Source organism: Amblyomma mixtum, chromosome 1 (assembly GCF_055824585.1).
Source record: "Amblyomma mixtum isolate Tamu chromosome 1, ASM5582458v1, whole genome shotgun sequence".
NCBI classification, from domain to species: Eukaryota; Metazoa; Arthropoda; class Arachnida; order Ixodida; family Ixodidae; genus Amblyomma; species Amblyomma mixtum.
The window spans coordinates 68,845,556-68,864,535 of record NC_143012.1 but is presented as its reverse complement, the minus strand read 5'-3'; the positions used below and the strand labels follow the sequence as shown (position 1 = coordinate 68,864,535).

At 49.5% G+C, this 18,980-nt stretch overlaps 2 protein-coding genes across 2 annotated transcripts in view; one reads left to right on the top strand and one right to left on the bottom strand.

Annotated features, from left to right (window-relative positions):
- LOC149366647 (uncharacterized) lies at nt 1-1,325 on the top strand. The gene has a single exon (XM_089564626.1). The coding sequence runs from the start codon at nt 180-182 to the stop codon at nt 1,161-1,163; it is 984 nt and encodes a 327-aa protein (XP_089420752.1). The 5' UTR covers nt 1-179; the 3' UTR covers nt 1,164-1,325.
- A 6,266-nt stretch (nt 1,326-7,591) lies between these two features.
- Nucleotides 7,592-18,980, bottom strand: part of LOC149366645 (uncharacterized) — a 53,167-nt gene continuing 41,778 nt past the window's right edge. Inside the window, exons 6-7 of the mRNA XM_089564565.1 lie at nt 15,655-15,883; nt 7,592-7,702 (exon numbers count right to left, since the gene is read on the bottom strand). Of these exons, the coding sequence (XP_089420691.1) occupies nt 7,676-7,702; nt 15,655-15,883 (256 nt within the window). The 3' untranslated portion in view covers nt 7,592-7,675. The remainder of the gene's footprint in view (nt 7,703-15,654; nt 15,884-18,980) is intronic.

Below are 18,980 nucleotides of genomic sequence, written 5' to 3'. Positions count from 1 at the left end.
CTGCTCGTTTCTCGGATAGGCTGCCGTCCCGGCAGCACCCGCGAGTCAGTGACTCAGCCAACGGAACGCAGACGACTGTCTACGACGTGCTGGTGTAGTGTCTGCAGTGAAAGCTCGCGAATTGCATCCCAGTGAGAATTTCGAGCCGAAACATCTTCGTTCGCAACGTCCGCCCAGTTATGGAGGAGCATCGCTGCGACCTCACTGACAGTGGCTGCGGCGACGGCTTGAAGTTGCGGTCGAGGCAGCGGAGGCATCTCGACACCACGCGAAAGCGTTCCGCGGCGATATGGTACGACCGTTTGCAGCAGAAGTGGCGCAGGGCCGAGGAGAGCTTGTCACGGAGCCGCGGCGACCGCTATGTGCTCAAGGAGTTCTACGGCCTCGACCAGCGGCCGATCAAGTTCGTGCAGCCCGTGAACGGCCTGTGGGTGTGCTCGATGTGCGACAAGGCGCCGCAATTTCCTCAATTTCTCCCGTGCGGCCACGTCTTGTGCCGAAGCTGCCTGGAAAAGGCCGCGCAGTGGGTCGTGTCCCTCGGTGGCGACTGTGGAGGTTATTCCGGTGCCTGCCCAAGGGAGGGAATGCGTTTCAACCTGAACGAAGTCCGTTCTGAACGCATCCCCCTTAGGTCCGTGCTTAACATGCCTGCGCATTGCTTCAACGTCGAGTATGGCTGTCAGTTCCAGGGTAGACTTGAGCAAGTCGAGACGCACTTCTATGGGGCCTGCCGCTTTCACCCTGACAGGATGCCGAGAGAGGACACAGCCATGGACGATGCGATGGATTGCCAGTCTGGTCGAGGAGGTGCAAGCGGTGGCGCCGTAAGGTGCGTTCCATACAAGGCTGCCGGTCGTTGCGCGGCGTGTGGTTCGGCCTCCGGAAAAAAAATTGATTGCATGGAAGACATTGTCAGGCAGCTCAATGAGCTGAAAACGGATACCTCCGAACGTGCAGGAAATGGCAACTACCTGCTGGACGCATACGAGCTCGCTGACGCTCGTTGCGCTGAGATTCCGGCGGCCTCGGCGGCCTCCGAGGAGAATGCAAGTGGCGACGACGCCTCGACGGACTCGAACACCGAATGCGTGACTGACGACGAGTGTTGCCCGGAGTTCATGTTAATGAATGTGCCAAAGTCATTTCTCTATGAGGTCGACTGAACACCCGTTCTACAGCTGGTGAGAGCACAGGCACCTCTGTGTTTCGGTTGTGTTTGAAAACACGTGTTGCTGCATGCCACTCGTTGTGTTTGTTTCTCACCATTCGTCGTTTATTTCTTGTCACTTTTACGCTCAATTCTTGATATATATTGCATATCGAATGAGTAATAAAACCTTACCAAGAAGGTAAATGTCTGGATGAGTCCTTTTAGGGCGGCTTAACGGTTGCCGGCATGGTCACGAAGCAAAAAAGCAACAAATCGCTGTTTATCAATCAATACCATGCGTTGTTTTGCGTCTGTGTATTGCGTGTTCGCGATGCGGGACACGGATTTTTGGCGCTTTGTCTTCATTAATCACAGAACGCGGTGACGGCGGCCCGAAAACGCGTGGCCCAAGTTCGTCGCGGTGGTTCAGTGGTTATGATGCTCGGCTGCTGACCCGAAAGACGCGGGTTCGATCCCGGCCTCGGCGGTTGAATTTCTTTGGAGGCGATATTCTAGAGGCCCGTGTACTGTGCGATGTCAGTGCACGCTAAAGAACCCCAGGTGGTGGATATTTCCGGAGCCCTTCACTACGGCGTCCCTCGTAGGGTGAGTCGCTTTGGGACGTTTAAACCCCATAAACTAAACCAAACCAAGTTCGTCCGTATCCGCGACACCCCATCAGCCCCTTAGCGAGAATCCGAGCGGTGGTAAACGCCACTAGGGGCTTCGGAATAGAAGCTCCACCTAGACTTCTAAGTACCTGGGCCAATAGGGCCAGGGCCCGAACACCTCCTTGTACATAGCCAGCATATGTTTACCACCACCACCGGACCTTGTCACTAGTGCACTGCACGGGCTCGGGCCGGCCCTAAAGCCCGGGCCCGGCCCGGCCCGCGGGCCGGGCCGGGCCGGGACATGATTTGTTCTGCCGGGCCTGGGCCGGGCCCGGGCCTGAAGTTGCGGGCCCGGGCCGGGCTCGGGCTTAAAGCGGCGGACCCGAGTCGGGCTTGGGTCCGTAAAGAAACGGCTGGTATCCGACTATTCATTCACTATTGCAGAGTGAAGTACACAACTGCGGCATTGGAGCAGCATCACGGATGAGCTATGGGTTATAGTACGCGCTGAGAAAAAAAAAACTAAGCTTTACTACTTGACTTATTTATTTCCTTATTTCCACGCCGCGGTGGCTTAGGTCAAGGCGCTTGATTACTGAGCCGGGGAACCAGGGTTTGCTCCTAGCCTCGGCGGCCGCCTTTCCACCTTGGCGGCCAGCATGAAAGCTACGTACTTTGCTGTATCACTACTCGTTGAAGAAACCCAGGTGGTCGAAATGATCTGGAGCCCTCTGCTTCGGATTCTCTCACAGCCTGCCTCCCCTTGGGCCCTTAAGCCCCCCAAAAATAGCATTTATGTTATAGCTATATTTTTCTCGTGTGAGAAAATTCACAAAGTAAAGCGCATTTGGTTTTCATATTGATCAGCTGACCGGAACGTCTCGTAAATGAAATACCCACAAAAACTCGCCACAGTTTGTAAATCTAATCTCATAACCACATCTATCCCTCCTCGCTTCTCCAGCCTGGTTGTCATGACAAGTGTTTTGCCCTGTAAGTTATCACGTGGTTCGCGCGCTGTCTTCTGCTCCACCAGTAAGAGTAAAATTCAACCGGTCTTAATTGGCCATTGATCGTTCGTCACCCCAAAACATACCTATACACTATAATAAATGCATTCGTGAGGAACATAGTTTCCGACGCTTATAGTCTTCAAAGCACACACCGTGAAATACTCAAGCCTTTTAGCATTTCGTTTCTGCTGAAAGGCGACCAGTTCGGCTATAAGCTCAACCTGTGAGATCGCGTTCACTAAAATTGTCATCCCACTGCTTGCTAGACAGCTTTAATGTTTATACTTCCGGACGACAAAATATAACTGATTAAAATCATTTGGAAATGCAAAGTAGTCTGTTACGCGCGTATGCAGCCCTTTTTATTTGGCTCTCGAAACTTCCTAGTTTATCTTTGCGCACCAGCACGAGATCGCTGTCCAAAAGACCGGCATGGGGAGCACTACTCTTAATCACTTCCTTCGGGGTTAAAAAGAACGAACTTTCTGCAAGCCAAACTGTTTTCAGAACCTTTGTCGGCCAGTTTCTTATCGGTCTAGTAGCAGTCTACTTGCTCAGAGTGAGCAGTATATCTCAAGCGTAACTGTGAAACGGGCCGGGCCGGGCCCGGGCTGGGCTTCACTCGAGGATTCACGGGCCGGGCCGGGCTCGCTACAGCAATAATGTAGCGGGCCTGGGCCGGGCCCGGGCTTGAAGCCGCGGGCCTGGACCGGGCTCGGGCTTCAGGTATCGGGCCCGGGCCGGGCTCGGGCCTCAGATTTAGGCCCGTGCAGTGCTCTACTTGTCACTACGCAGTTAATCCACCGTTTCTCCCCACTCTCTTGAACTCTTTCCTTTGTACTTCCTCCCGTTGTTTCTCGGCCTACACTTTTGTGCAGTATTCCTTCAGTCTTGTAACGTTGTTGTGTAGTAATCGCCCTGATGTTTCCCTCTTCGTGTGAATAGTTTGTTTGCGTCCCCATTCTCTGTTTGTTATTTGCATCGTGCCTGTGCACTGACGCTGCCTCGCTAGGCTAGGTCTTGTAACATTTCCTTTTTGACGTTTACCTGAGTAAAGGGTTTGTTGCGGTACTTGTCTACGCCTCATGCCTCCGGTCAACGGCTAATCAGGCGTAGCCCCGTGGCCCCTATCGCCGGTCAGCAGTCCGAACCTCTCTGTTCACACGCAGGGTGGAGAAGTTTGTTGATCATGACAGGGGGGGGGGGGGGGGGGGGAATATAGAAGGGTAAGAGCTCTGGGAGCTGAGAAATATTGAGAGCAAATCGATCTATTAATTGCACGAAGGGCGGTGAGCTCAACGTAATTACCTAATTTTACCGCTGCCTTCATTAAGTACCAGTAAGAGTTGTGGACTTACATGCCAGGTATTGTGAAAAATGTACAACTTGACCCGTGCTAAAGCCCCTAAATAAACTAAAAGTAGCGACATCTCCTCCCTCCTCCTCCTATGCCGGCGCTCCTTCTCTCGGCTTCTCCCGGGCGCCGACGGTGGCGGCACCTAGGCCGGGAGCAGCTAGCAGACGCTCCCAACCGTCGCCTTTTGGCGCCCGGCAGACCACGCGCCCAAATGAACTTTGTGTTGCGTTTTCTGCCTTGGCTTCGGTCAAAATGACATCATGAAATGAGAGATTGAAAAATCAGTTACTGTAATAACTGCCCAGACCAACGTTGCACTGCTTTACAGAAACTCTTTGTTCTTCGATCGCGTTGACTGCGGAGCACACGTTGGAAGTGGCGCGCGCGAGAGGGTTCGCGGCACTAGAGTAACTACCATCGCTCGACGAGTGGCTTTCTCATCGCTCGCGCTTTGGCGCGCAGCGGACCGCGCGCCCGCATTATTTTTGTTGCATTTTCAGCCTCAGATTCGGCCGCACTGAGATTGTGGCGTGGGAGATACAAGGCACGAAAAAAAATATAGAGCGTGACCTTTCATAACTGAAAAAAGAATACACAAGTGTTAACACGTCACCACTTCGCATTAAAGGCCATGAGGAGCTTTTCCAATGTCGAACTCTGGAAATGGTCTGGATCACTGCGCGCGCCCCTGCGTTAGTGATTCATTTGAGACCACCTATCCACGTTACATAGCTCCACGCAGCGTGATTTACGCAGGAATTCGCGGCAGCGATGACGGCCTAAACCCAAAATGTCTGAAACTATGTTTTACAGAGGTCCTTTCTTGCATTCTCAAGTATTATCCATGCAGATATCGAGTATTCAAGCGACAGGTGCGTTAATGTGCCTAGGCACAGTAACGCCCGATTTCGGTTTAGAACCCTGCTTGAAAAATACGTTCAGCACTGCGCGCAACATGAAAGCTAGACCTTAATCGCAAGCAGCATGAGCAGCAGGAGCTTCAACAGCAAGCATCACACCTTTGGTGTCGAGTTCGTGAGCGAAGGAGTGCAACTGTAACAAAACAAATACGTCTAGCGATGCGTTCAACATGAAAGCTAAACCTGCACCGCGAGCAGCATGAGTAGCGTAGGCTTAAACAGCGAGTACCGCCACTTTAGTATCGAGTTCGTGAGCCCAGGAGTACAGCTGCAGCAACACAAATACGGCAAGCAATGCGCGCAACATCAAGCCTAGACCTGCATAGCGAGCAACGTAAACGGCGGGGCTCAAACAACATGCGAACGAGCCCGACTGTAATCAAGCCAACACGTCGCGCAATGCGAGCAACATTAAACCTGCACTTCAGCACGGCTTTCGTACCCGCTAGCGAACGAGCCTGTTTAAAATCATGCCAAACGGCGTTTAGTGCGAAGAAAGACTGCAGCCGCTGGCGCTTTACACCAAATAATCTGAAAAAAAAACACGACTGACAACTGAAAAACGAACCCAGAGAACGAAGCGCGACTCCCAGCCCCGGCAATGGCGCCGGCGTCTGCTGAGGAGCCAAAAAGCGCGCGCTAACACGTGACTACGGCGCCTCGGCCAATGGGAGGCTCGATTCTCCTGCGGCGCGCCAGGAGAGGAGGAGTATCGGAAAGTTCAAAGCTTTTCGCTACTTTTGTTTCATTGAGGGGCTTTAACCCGTGCCAGTCAGTTGCGCCATCTATCTTCTCGGCAACCATCTATAATCTCATAGTAACTCATTTTGCTAGTAGATGGCTCGCGTGTGCAAGCCATGAAGGCAAGTGGTTCCTTTGTTTTAGCGAGGGTCTTTTCGTGTGTGTTCTCGGCTGCGTCGGGCAAATGTGCGATGCCTAATAAAAAGTTACTTTTTACAGCACCTCGGCCCCTCCAGTACGCCTCATGTCCTGTACACCTCACCGTATGCAGTCAACACACGTGCGCGAAAATGTTTTCTCGTTTTTTAAGGCGCAAATTGTCCGCAGGATTTGTCCGTCCTCAGAAAGTTTGTGTTTATGGATGTTTAACGTCCAAAAGCGACTCAGGCTGTGAGGGGCGCCGTAGTGCAGGGCTCCGGAAATTTCTGCCACCTTGGGTTCTTTGAACGGGCGCTGACATCGCACAGTACACGGGCCTCTAGAATTTCGCCTCCGTCGAAATTCGACCTCGGCGGCGGGGATCGATTCGAACTCGCGTCTTTTGGGTCAGCAGCCGAGTGTCATAACCACTGAGCATTACAATCGCATCCGTGTTCGCTGCGTATGCGTCTTCACAGCGTCATTATACGTGACAAATTAAAGTCCGGCGTAAGTGGTTCCACTAACTTGAAAAATAACATAAACGGACACTCAGAATAAAGGGGAGTAATAGATCGTTTGCAGAAATCTCTAAGGCCGCCGCGGTGGCTCAGCGGTTATGGTGCTCGGCTGCTGACCCAAAAGACGCGGGTTCGATCCCGGCCGCGGCGGCTAGAATTTCTTTGGAGGAGAAATGCTAGAGGCCCGTGTACTGTGCGATGTCAGTGCACGTTAAAGAACCCCAGGTGGTCGAAATTTCCGGAGCCCTCCACTACGGCGTCTCTCATAGCCTTAGTCGCTTTGGGACGTTAAACCCCATAAACCAAACCAACCAAATCTCTAAGTCAGCTTCTCCGCAAGGCTTAATTTCTAACCAATATAGGTCTCGTTCCCAGGCGGCACTCACGCATTCTTTGTGGAAATGAAAAAAGTTCCCCTTTATGAGTAAACTCATGAATGTTGCCTATTTACTTCAAAATGGCCCCGACAGAGCAAGAGTACAATGGCACAGGGGATTCCAATCAGCCTTCTGCAGCACTAGTGCCTAGAATAAACTGCCAGTATATTGTAGGCTCTATAACAGCACTGCAATAGTGGCTGGGCAGGAAGTAGAAGAAAACAGGCCTCTGTTCCTCTGCCGGCAGCAGTGAGCTACCTCATACTAAACTTTCTAAAAATTTTCTGCTGAACAACACCGTCGCTCAAACTTCCTCCCTTGGTATTTTCCGGTTTCCCACAGTGTGGCTAGTGACGTCATTTCTACGTCGTAATGAAGCCTAAAGCGGTGCTCAGCTCCCATTTATTGCGGCAGACACCGTCTCACGGGTTATATGATTGCTGCACTTGCATCCACATTCCCTCCTCCGCACTCATCTCTTATCATCTGGCCTTGATAGGAGAGTGCAGGAACCGGGCCTATTCACCTCTCTCTATATCTGGGTTGGCGGCCAATTTCTTCGTTCCCTGCACAACATGGATTTCTACTCCCGTTTAAGCTTAGGTGCATCCCTCTTCTATCTACATCGTCGTACATCTTTATACCCTCTTTCTATTACTATAAAATGGTAAGTTGGTTTTTGAAGAAAGGAAATGGCGCAGTAATGACAGTTTTCAAGCCTTTATTGCAAATTAAGCGCACCGGTGTAATATAGGTCAAACTTTAAAAGTATCGTTTATAACCTTAATTAGGAAATGCGCTGAACTTGTATTTTCCTCCTGCAGCGTAATCTTCGGAATCTTCTTTAGTCGCGAGGGCGTCTACCCGAGTGCTGGAAAGGAATCGTAAATTAATGATTACTTTCTTTCGAGTAATATCAGTTGGCAACTATGTTAAGCGGCCTCTTTAATGCTTCTTCTCACTGTGTGTGCATAAGTACACCAGAATCTGCAATTTTTCACATATTTAACCTCACAAGATGATGCCTGTAAAGCATGGAGGAAAAAAAAAACTAGCAGGGAGCGGGACGTCACGCGCCTCTGCAAGCCATCCTCCTCTGACGCCGCTGCCGAGGGCCCTTTTGCGCACTGACTCTCGGGAAATGGGCCCTCCACAGTTACCAGACTGCCAACCAGCGGTGCTTTTTAGTGAACGTCTGTGGTCCGGTGTAGCGCAAAATCGGAGCACCGCACAGCAAGAAAGCGAAACCGAAATCCGGCTATGATTCTACCGCTGCCTTCTCACGTGAGGGCCAATTTCCCATGATGCTCTCCATTGTATTTTTTTTTATGATTAGGCTTAAAGATTATGACGTCACGCTCCCTCCTAGTTTCTTTTTCCCCTCCATGCTGTAAAGTGTCTCATTGTGCTCCCCTTCCCCAGGGGCGAGAGATGGCGCAGTCTGTGTACCTGCTCTTTACATGAACTCGGCAGAGTCGAGTCGAGTTTGCTTGTCGGGTAAAAAACCAGCTATCGTGGTCTTGTACACGCTGTCGGGTCGAGTGAAAAAAGCGGCAGAGCGAGTCGAGCTAACTCGCCTGAAGGGGATAGGTTAACTCGCTCGACCCGCCTTTCTAAAAGCATCGATTCGAAGAGTCGGGTTAGCGGGAGGGGAGAGGATAAATGCGAAGCTGCTTTTCGCTTGCGCCGTCGCGCCTGCGAGACAGCCCTGCCGTGCCGCCATCTTGAAGGCTTCCTCTGCCTTTTCCCGCTACTCTGCTCGACACTTCGTTCCGCTTCAGTTGAACTGGTCTCGACTCGCTAAAGTTGAATTCATGTAAACATTGCAGTCGTCGAGTTGAGTTGGGCTGACCTTGCTCAACTCGATGCCTTGATGCGACCCGCCGCTGTCGGTTTCGTATAAACACGGCTGCGGGGGTTCTATATGAGCCCCACAAAAGTCGGATCGAGTAGGCTGTCGGGCTGACAACCGGCTGTCGGGATCATGTATACGCTAAGGGGTGGAGCTAAGCGTCGAGTCGAGCTGAGCCAGCCCGACTGCACAGGGTGGGTTGACTCGCAGCCGCCTCCGCAAATTACACTTAATCCACGTTCACGCTTGGGGAAAGCATTTTCTGCGGGGGAGAACCGAAGCGGGCGCAGGTTTACTACACGCGATAGTCGACTCGCTAGATCGAGTTCATGTAAACAGACAGTGTTAGGTTGACCCCGCTCAACTCGACTCGCCGCTGTCGGGTTCAATAGGTTCGAGGCATGGAGAAAAGGCCGGGTATGGTGGCCGCTTTACCTTGGAACCTTAGGGACTTTGAGATATGAGGCGTGTGGATCGAAAATCAAAGCAGCAATTGTCGCGGTAAAAGCGACGATAGCAACCTCGTTTACATGAACCCAACAGCTTCGGGTCGAGTCAGGGGATAGAGTTGAGCAAGGTCAGCCCAGCTCGACGACTACGTGTTTACATGAACTCGATCTTAGCTAGTCGAGAGCGCTTCAACTCGAGCGACACCAAGCGTCAAACACCGCAAGCGGGAGAGGGCAGTCGTGGCCGCCGCGATCTGCTCCGGCGGGGCAGTGGCAGCCTCCAAGATGGCGGTACGTACCGCTGTCTCGGAGGCTCGCATGTATCCTCTCCCTTCCCGCTAATCCGACTCTTCGATTCCATGCTTTTAGAAAGGCGGGTCAAGAGAGTTAACCTACCACCTGTAGGCAAGTTGACTCGCTCGCTCTGCCGCTTCTTTTACTCGACCCGACAGCGTTTACACGAAGCGGACTACTGTTTTTTTGCCCGACAAGCAAACTCGACTCGACTCTATCGAGTTCGTGTAAACAGGCCTAAGAGAAGGATGGACGCAGTGCGTTTGGGCTAGCTTGGACATACCCAAAAATTCTGGTCAAAAGCATTTTTGAGTGGAAAACGGTTTATGAACGCAATTTTTTTCATAGAATGTAAGATTTCACTATAAGAATATACCCTCAGATCAACCCACGGCAGTCGTGTTTCTTCTATTCACGTATTTGCTATCGCCAAACACGTTCCCCATTCGTTTTCTACGGCAATCGATGGAAACGCTTCGCCACATATCAGAAGAATGAACCATTACCTTCGATATTTTCATAACAGCGTCTTACTATTTTCGAATTTTCAAAATTTTTATTCGAGAATGTTGGACATGCGTGATGGCCTCGACGCCTGTAGATACGTAGAACGCGCCTGTATGTAGAGCAAGGATAGAGTAGGAAGCCGGGGTAAACATCAGCCACTGTAAACATCAGTTACCCTATAAGGGAGTAAAAAAGGAGTAAACTGTCCTCTAGAGCACTCCTTTTAGGCACAGGGTGGGCTGCTCAAGTCCTGGAGTATAGATTTCGTTCGCACAGAAATTACTGAAGACACTTCGGAAATTCTAAAGTGTGCTTGGCGAAAGCCTTGCGGTCAACCCACTGCCGCTTCCCCGAACCGCTCGGCGCGGAATCACTGTGCCGCTTCGGAGCCATGCGTCTCACTCACTCGACTGCAGCGAGAAGTCTGGCGAAGGAGCGGCGGTGCAGCTGCCACCGCGGACGCGCGGGCGCTCATTCTACCGCTACTGTGTGACGTCACGGTTGCTATGCACAGCTGCGCCCCCTGCCAGCGAGCTGGTTGCTAAGGAGTGGAGGAGGTTGCGCCGCTGCGCGGAGGAGAGGCCACAGTTGGCACGATTCGACCGTAAGGACGGGCACCGCGATCATGAGCCATAAAAGGCCTTAAGCCTTAATATACGGAAGGCTTACTTTTAGCAACGACGGTATACACTCCCCGGAATCTACAGTAACTTGATGCAGTTTGCAGCGGAAGGAGTCTTAAACGCTGCATTAGACGCCTTAAGGTTAAAAAGTACAGGTTAACGTTCGGTTAAAATCTGGTAACAGCAAGAACTTCGCATGCTTTGACGAAGGAGTCTGTTTACACTACCAAGGTCGACCCCAGGGCTTGGGCAACATAGCCTGTTATTAAGGCGAAAGCCTTTAATGCCTTATACTGTCGTTAGCAGACGCTGTCGGCAGCCGTGTCGACAGACGCGTCGGCAGCAGTGTCGACAGACGCGTCGGCAGCCGTGTCGACAGACGCGTCGGCAGCCGTGTCGACAGACGCGTCGGTAGATTTGTCCGCCTTTGGGCGTCACCGCTTAAAAAGAAACTGCGTCCAGGGTGGGAATCTAACCGGGAATTTGAAGCGGAGACGCTGCCACTCCGCCACGAAGGCTCAAGGTTCGGGAATGAATAAAGGCGCATCTAGTGAATGCGTGGGTTTCATAAATAAAATAAGAGGAATAAAGTGAAGGAAAGGAAAAATAAAAAATAAAAATAAGAAAATAAACAAAAATAAAAACAAAATAAAGATAACAGATGGAAATAAAATAAAAACAATAAACATAACAAAAGGACCAAAAAAACAAAATGTGGAAAATAAAGAAGTAAATAAAGCCAAACAGTGCGCCAGGCGAGGCTGTCGCCTTGCAGCACTTTAGAGAGCCATAGTGCCCCCTGAATTCTTAAGGACTGCCCTACACTCTGAACAGAAAGGTGTAAAAAGGGTGTAAAGTTGTTAAGAGTAAAGGAGGACAACTTTACTCCCTGTTTACTCTCATATAGGTGTATTAGTGTTTAGAGTGTAGGCGACCTTTTGCTCCCTTTTTACTACCTTGTTGGGTAGCTCGTGTTAATAGCGCAGCAAACTGAAGAGAGGAGAGCTGCAGTGGCCGAGAGTACGAAAGTGCGACACGCCAGCCAAGCTAAGGAACAATGGCAAGCAGCTGGATAGCACAGCAGTACACGTAAGGCTCCAGAGATGGCGCGAAGAACCATATAACGTCTTGGAGCGTCACTAGCCCAAAACACTGCGTTTCTTGTAGCTGAAAACTCTGATGTCAGCTTGTGCCGTGGCAAAAATGCGCGGCTAAATGACTTTCACGGTAGACAAGCTTGGTTGGCACATGTCCAACGCTGACACAGAATCAGCCACGAGCAACTGCACAGTTTTTATGCGTAGCATATTGCAATCACTAAGTTCAGCCCTTGGACGCGGCCAGGCAGCTACCAAACCACGTGACGTGACGTCATGACAGCCGCAGGAAAAACCGTAGGTAAAGATGATGGCGATTCTTGGTGAGAATTGCAAACACAGTAAAGAAGAAAAAAAGAGAAAAAAACAAAAAGAACAAAAGAAGAGAAAAAAAAACCAACGGCTGAACATTGTGGCGGTTGCCACCGCCCCGTTTCAAGGGGGCGCTCCTATCCATCCATCCATCCATCCATCCATACGTCACGGAGGAAAAGCTGCTGAGAAAATCGAGTGCCGCCAAGCAATACCTCGCGCAAAAAGACCGCGCAATATGCAACGCATTCTTGGCTTAACCAAGCTAAGCCTGGGCATCTTTTTGGATTTGGTGCCTGGGAAGGACCTTCGTAGCGTCGACTCTCTAAATTTAATGATGCATTCAAGTAAGTATATTGTGTGTGCTGTGCGGTAATATATTTAAAATAATTTTCCTACTCTGCGGTTGTATAAAGTTGTGAGCAGTATTGCCTGCAGCCCATCTGCTATCGCCGCTGTTCCTTTGTGGGATACGGCAGAGCATCGGTGAATTTTTTTAGTCACGCGCCGCCGGATAAGATGCAGGGTTCTGATTGATCCTCACCGAATAAAGCGAGTACTCCTCCAAACCATAGAAGAAAACAAAATTAGGTGGCAAACGTCATTTTCACGTGACATTTGAATTTGAAGAAACCAAACGTCTCTCCAAAACTATAATTTCTTCTGTCCCTCTGAGCTGCGCAACAGTCTCTACACGTGTACACAGAACATGCACGTAGTTGTACTATAACAGAGAACACATTATCCGGAATCTACCATTGATTACTCTATCCCAATCGAAAAACATAATAGAAGATTTTCTGTCGTCCCAAAAGAATTTCTGTCGTACTTGGGCAAGGCCTTGTAATAACAACAAATATCCTTATAGTAACAGAAGGCATGCGGTAACAACATAACTTTCTGCAGTATTGCGTAGTCCTTTGTAGTAACGGCAGAACCGGTTGTGTCCTGACAGCAGACGACATCGCAATACTACAGAAAAATCTGTCGTTAAGATAGTACGACAAAACATCGTGACTATCTCGGGCGCTACCTTGTCATATTATTCGACTGACATAAGTAGGAGTGAAAAGCGTCCCTTTTATTTTCTTCTTGATAGTTTTCCTCTGAACGCATCGCACCCATTACATCTGTTCATCGCCGTGGTAAGAATTCGTTCTTGTGTGCAAATTGACAGCTGCCTTCCATAGTGGAGCGACCTTCGCGCCGCGTGAACGGCCGCTTTGGAAGGCAGTCCGGTTATCAGCACTAACACGTTACACAACGGCACCGACACAAGTTGCGTTGTCGCGCCTCTGAGTCACGTGACGCCCAGTTCGCTTATGGAAACAGCGATTCGACCCGTCGCCGTCCACATCGACTTGACGTCGGACCACTGTACAGGCATCGACGACGCAGGGAACTGACGCGCGCAAAGTACGTTATCGCCTTTGCCAAAAGTAACCGGGGCAACGGTGGTTTATTTTTTAGCCGCGTAGCGAAGCACTTATGGTTTATTGGTTTATCGCGGTTTAACGTCCCAAAGCGACTGAAGCTATGAGGGACGCCGTAGTGAAGGGCTCCAGAAATTTCGACCACATGGGGTTCTTTAACGTGCACTTGCATCGCACATTACACGGGCCTCTAGAATTTCGCCTCCATCGAAATTCAGCCGCCGCGGCCGGGACCGAAGCAGCGTCATTTCGGGCCGAGTGCCGTAACCACTGAGCCACTGCGGCGGGGCGAAGCACTTATGATAGCCCTTAAAGGTGCACAGAAGAGGAATCTGAACTCATCTTTTTAACGCGGGAACTCGATCTACATGTTCGGTTTGGTTTGGTTTATGGGGTTTAACGTCCCAAAGCGACTAAGGCTATGAGAGACGCCGTAGTGAAGGGCTCCGGAAATTTCGACCACCTGGGGTTCTTTAACGTGCACTGACATCGCACAGTACACGGGCCTCTAGAATTTCTCCTCCAAAGAAATTCCAGCCGCCGCGGCCGGGATCGAACCCGCGTCTTTTGGGTCAGCAGCCGAGCACCATAGCCGCTGAGCCACCGCGGCGGCCGATCTACATGTTCCGAGCATTCTTATTCTTAGAAACCTCGAATTGTAGTTCTGTGCGGCCGATTTCCATAAATTAAATCGGCTTAAACGTCCCGGCTCCCGCCTTTTTTTGAACTCGCCGCAGACGGTAGGAGGAGTCAGCTAACCACTCAGCCAGTCCCGTGGCGGCTTGCCGTTCTGCCATCGGCGGAGTGATACGTAGCGATCGGCGAAAGCAGAGTCCACGCGCATTTTTATTTCCGTGAGCCTAATTTGCGGCTATGCAGTCCGCGACAGAGTCTATTTATTCACGAAAACAAAAAAAAAATAGAAGCGAAAGCGAAGCCGCCACGCGACTGCCTGAAAGGCACTCCACGCTCTAGTTGACTCCTCTTACCGTCTGCGGTGAGTTCAAAAAAAAGGTGGGAGCTGGGACGTTTCATCCGATTTAAATTATGGAAATCGACCGCACAGAACAAAAATTAGAAGTTTCTAAGAATGCTCGGAACGTGTAGACAGAGTTCCTGTGGTAAAAAGACGAGTTCGGATTTCTCTTCAGTGCACCTTTAAACTCTGCACATGTGTAGAGTAAGGTGAACCCTTTTGCTCACGTTCTGACACCTTTGGTCTTTAGGGGTGCCGTAAACGCACCTTTATACGGTCGAGAAGCAAAAACCTGTTGCTCGGTTACTTTTGGCGAAAGGGGCACGTACTTTCAGGAACTAAGTACGAAGTTCATCTTCTGTAATGATATACAATAACACTGGTTTCCTTGGTTTCTGTGGCTGTTGGCTTCCTTCGCTAGTTAAACGAGTCCCCCCTCATCTACGTTCCCTTGTCTACTGATGACATAGAATTTCTTACTATTACCTAGCTGGCGCCCCCTCTATGGGAGTTTGCATGGAGGCCCCTCGAGACCACTTCAGCCACCATGGGCGCTCAAAGCATCATGGTTGTGGTGAGCTACCGACTGCAGATCTACAATTTTTGGCCAAAGAATAATAGAAAAATAAAGCTATTTGATAACTATGAATGTCCTAACATTCAATATTCTGTCTGTAAATTGCAATAAACGAGCAGAAAAGCATGTAAAAGTTTGCCCAAAACAAGAGATAGCTAGCTTTCCTATTGGCCAACCAATGAACACTACCAAAACTAATATTTCGTAATGTGGCGCATTTTTAAAAGTAAATATGCTTTAAAAAATGTTGTTGCTTAGATACTTTAAGAGGTTTTTTAAGGCATTTCGGAAAAGTGAAACCTTTTATTGGCGTTGTGTGTCGTTGCGTTTTCACTACTATGGCTTTTGCAAACTGCGTTCGCGCGAAAGTCGTCTGCGCACACACGAACAGCGTTTTCGGAATGAAACATCTCAGTAGTGCCACTGCATGTACCCAAAAAAATACGACTGTCCCGCAACAAGTAGCTCACCGCCCCATGATGCTTTGAGCGTCCATGGTGGCTGAAGTGGAGAGCCGCCATCTTTCCCTCTAGGTAATAGTAAGAAACTCTATGACTGATGACGAGTGAAAGGAGATGGCGAAATGTAGCGCCATCTGACGCAGCCTATCACAGTCACTCAAGAATGCAACGCGTACAAACGGGTTCACAGCGTATAAGGCAGTAGTGGTATACGTTGTGTAAGACCTGCGGAAACAACTTACGATTTCCAGATTCTTGATGTTTATGTTCTGCAAAATCAGCCAGGCAAAGCTGTCCCACACCGTCACAGCGGTGAGCTCCTCTTTCTCCTGTCCGCAGATGACGATGGTCGTCGTGTCACTCAAGATGACCTTGAACGTATGCTCCTTGTTCGGGTCGCTGAAGTTGCTGAAGTGTTTCGTGCCGGTCACCGTTGAGTTACCCTCCATCTTTCCGACGCCGATGACGATGCTGCGCGCACGAGAGGAGAACGTTCGTTGCCTTTGTAGTTTTCGACACAGCCCAGCAAACCAAAAACCTCTTGGAGACGTCTAGCTATAGACGTCTCTGAGAGGTTTTTGGTTTGCTTCGAGGACGCGTTGCTCGTATGTCGGTTTCAAGATTTTAATTCGGTAACATTAAAACCCTCATCGGCAAAAAGTTCGTCCTAGGTGATAAAATTAGCTGATTGGCTGATTACGTCACGTCAACAGACTGGCAATGATGTCATCATCATCATCATCATCATCAGCCTGAAGACACCCACTGCAGGGCAAAGGCCTCTGCCATGCCTCTACTTTCTCTACTTAATCCAGTGAGGCTAGTTTAGCAGTGCTCTTGGAGGAATTAGCGGGTATTAATTGGGATGTCATAGGGCTTAGTGAAGTTAGGAGGACAGATCAGGCGTATACAGTTCTAAGGGGCGGGCACGTACTGTGCTGTCGTGGATTAGCAGACAGACGGAAACTAGGCGTAGGATTCCTCATCAATGAGGATATAGCGGGCAATATAGAGGAGTTTTATAGTATTAACGAGAGGGGGGCAGCTATCGTAATTAGGCTTAATAAGCGGTACAAGCTGAAGGTGGTGCAGGCCTACCAGCCTACATCAAGCCATGATGACCAGATCGTTGAAAGCTTCTACGAAGACGTGGAATCAGCGATGACCAAAGTAAAATCACAACACACTGTGCAGATGGGTGACTTCAATGCCAAGGTATGGAAGAAGCAAGCTGGAGACCAGGCGGTAGGTGACTATGGCATAGGTTCTAGGAATAGCAGGGGAGAGCTACTAGTAGAGTATGCAGGTAGAAATAATTTAAGGATCATGAATACCTTCTTCCGCAAACGAGCCAACAGGAAGTGGACGTGGAAGAGCTCCAGTGGTGAGACTAAAAAGAAATAGACTTCATACGGTGCGCTCACCCTGGCATCGTAGAGGATGTGGAGGTCCTCGGAAAGGTCCGTTGAAGCGACCACAGAATGGTAAGGTATCGTATTAGCTTAGATTTGAAAAGGGAACGGAGAAAATTAGTAAAGCGGAAATGATTTAACTTCCGATAAAGATCAAGAGCTTCTACGGCTATCGCACTGACAACACGTAATGTAATTGGCTGTCCCTGTGAACTTTTCCGCCACGTTTTTCCGCATTATGTTGACGAAAAAGTATAATGAAGAAGAAGCGGGGACTCAGAAAGATTAGAACCCTTAGCACCGAAGCCTTTTCGGCGCAGGAGACGGGTGCTTTATCGAACAACCCACGAATGCCGTGACAGAAACCCAGCGATCATTCACCAGTGGATCACTCTCCATAAATGGGCGGCCCCGCGGTCATGTGATCGATGTCATGCAACCCAATGTTTTCAGAGGGTCACGTGATTAATTAAACCCCTCACACTTGACGATAACCCTTTACGCGAGCGTAAATGTCATAATGAATCTAAGAAAAAAAAACGTGACACCTACCTTAGGAACATAAACACTTGAGTGCAGTGGGTCTTGCGGGGACCCTGGGGCATGCCCCAAATTGCTCTTCAAATTACTAGGAACTTTAGCGGCTAAAGTCGTGAAAGGCGAAAGCCTGAGTGCTGCATTCTGTTACGCGATTCTTCACTTCACATTCTGCTGGTGCATTAATTAACTGCCAATTAATGACGCTTAATCTTTGCCTTTAGGAGTGGAGCGCGACAGCTTGTTGTAGCGCTGCCAAGAAGTCCACGGAACGCCACCACCCGTTCGGCGCGATGCGTTGCCCTTTGAACGCAACGCTTTTTGAGAAAAGGAAATGGAGCTGTAATACTCTGTCATCTCGGTGGACACCTGAACCGCATCGTACAAGAAGGGAGGAAGTCGGAGTGAAAGAAGAAAGAGAAAGAGGAGCCATAATGAAGAAAATGAAAAATTGTATTTGAGGAAAGGTAATTGCGCAGTAACTGGCTCGCATATCTCGGTAGACACCACTCGAAAATTGTATTTGAGGAAAGGAATTTGCGCAGTAACTGTGTCACGTATTTCGGTGGACACCCGTCAAAATTCGCGCGCAGTGACGTCACGACCATTTCGACCAATCTGAAACGCGGACAAATTTGCTAACACGTCTTGGTCACGACAGTATGAGCCATTAAAGGCTTTCGCCTTAAAACAGCGCTCAAGCATGCAGCCACAGAAAAGGAAAGAACAGGACACAAGCACTTTGTGTCCTGTTCTTTCTTCTTCTGTGGTTGCATGCTTTAGCGCTGCTATATTTCTTAATTCAAAATGCACCAACTAGCCCAAAAAGTGGTTTTGATGAAGTAACTGTCATAACCATAGAGTTTCTCAGTATTACCTAGAGGGAAAGCTGGTGCGACCGTCTATGCGAGTTTCTTAAAGAACACTTCACCGTGACACTGCGGGAATGCAGGGAAGACGAGATTTCTTACTTCGCTTGGCTAGTGTTGGGCCGACAACGCGAATTCTTCCTCTGAAACGGTGGATGCTCTCCCAAGTGTGCAGAAGAAATGTTTTCAGTAGTGCGCGTTTCACTTGTTCAATAAATGTAACGGCAGTCCGGTATAGAAACTTCCACATTTCTTTGAGGTTTGCTGCGAGAACTGTGCTATCCAGTAACGCCTTTTAAAATGCCTGAATCCACGTTTCACGCCCAACAACAGTCAAGCCAAATAAGAAACCTCACCTCTCCGCCATTCGTGTGCCTCTTCATGGTGGATGAAGCGTAGCGCCGCCGCCTCCTCTCCCTCTAGGTAATATTAAGCCGAAAGCCTTTAATGGCTTACTGTCGTCCGTTAACAAAGCGTGTCAGACGCGTTTAACTTGGGAACTAAAATAGATGGAAGAAAACCAAAGGTTGTTTCAGATAGAGGAAAAATTAAGCTAGAACCCAAGTTTGATCACTGTAGATTAATTAGCAAATCAATTATAGGCAAAAATGGCGAAATTACGTCGAAATACCGCGGACGTCGATATAGCCACGGGAACGATGTGACGTCACATCCACCGGAAGTCGTCACGGCATTGTGAAAATTGTCACAGAAGGTACGAGAAAACGTCGAATTTGTGTCAAATTAGAT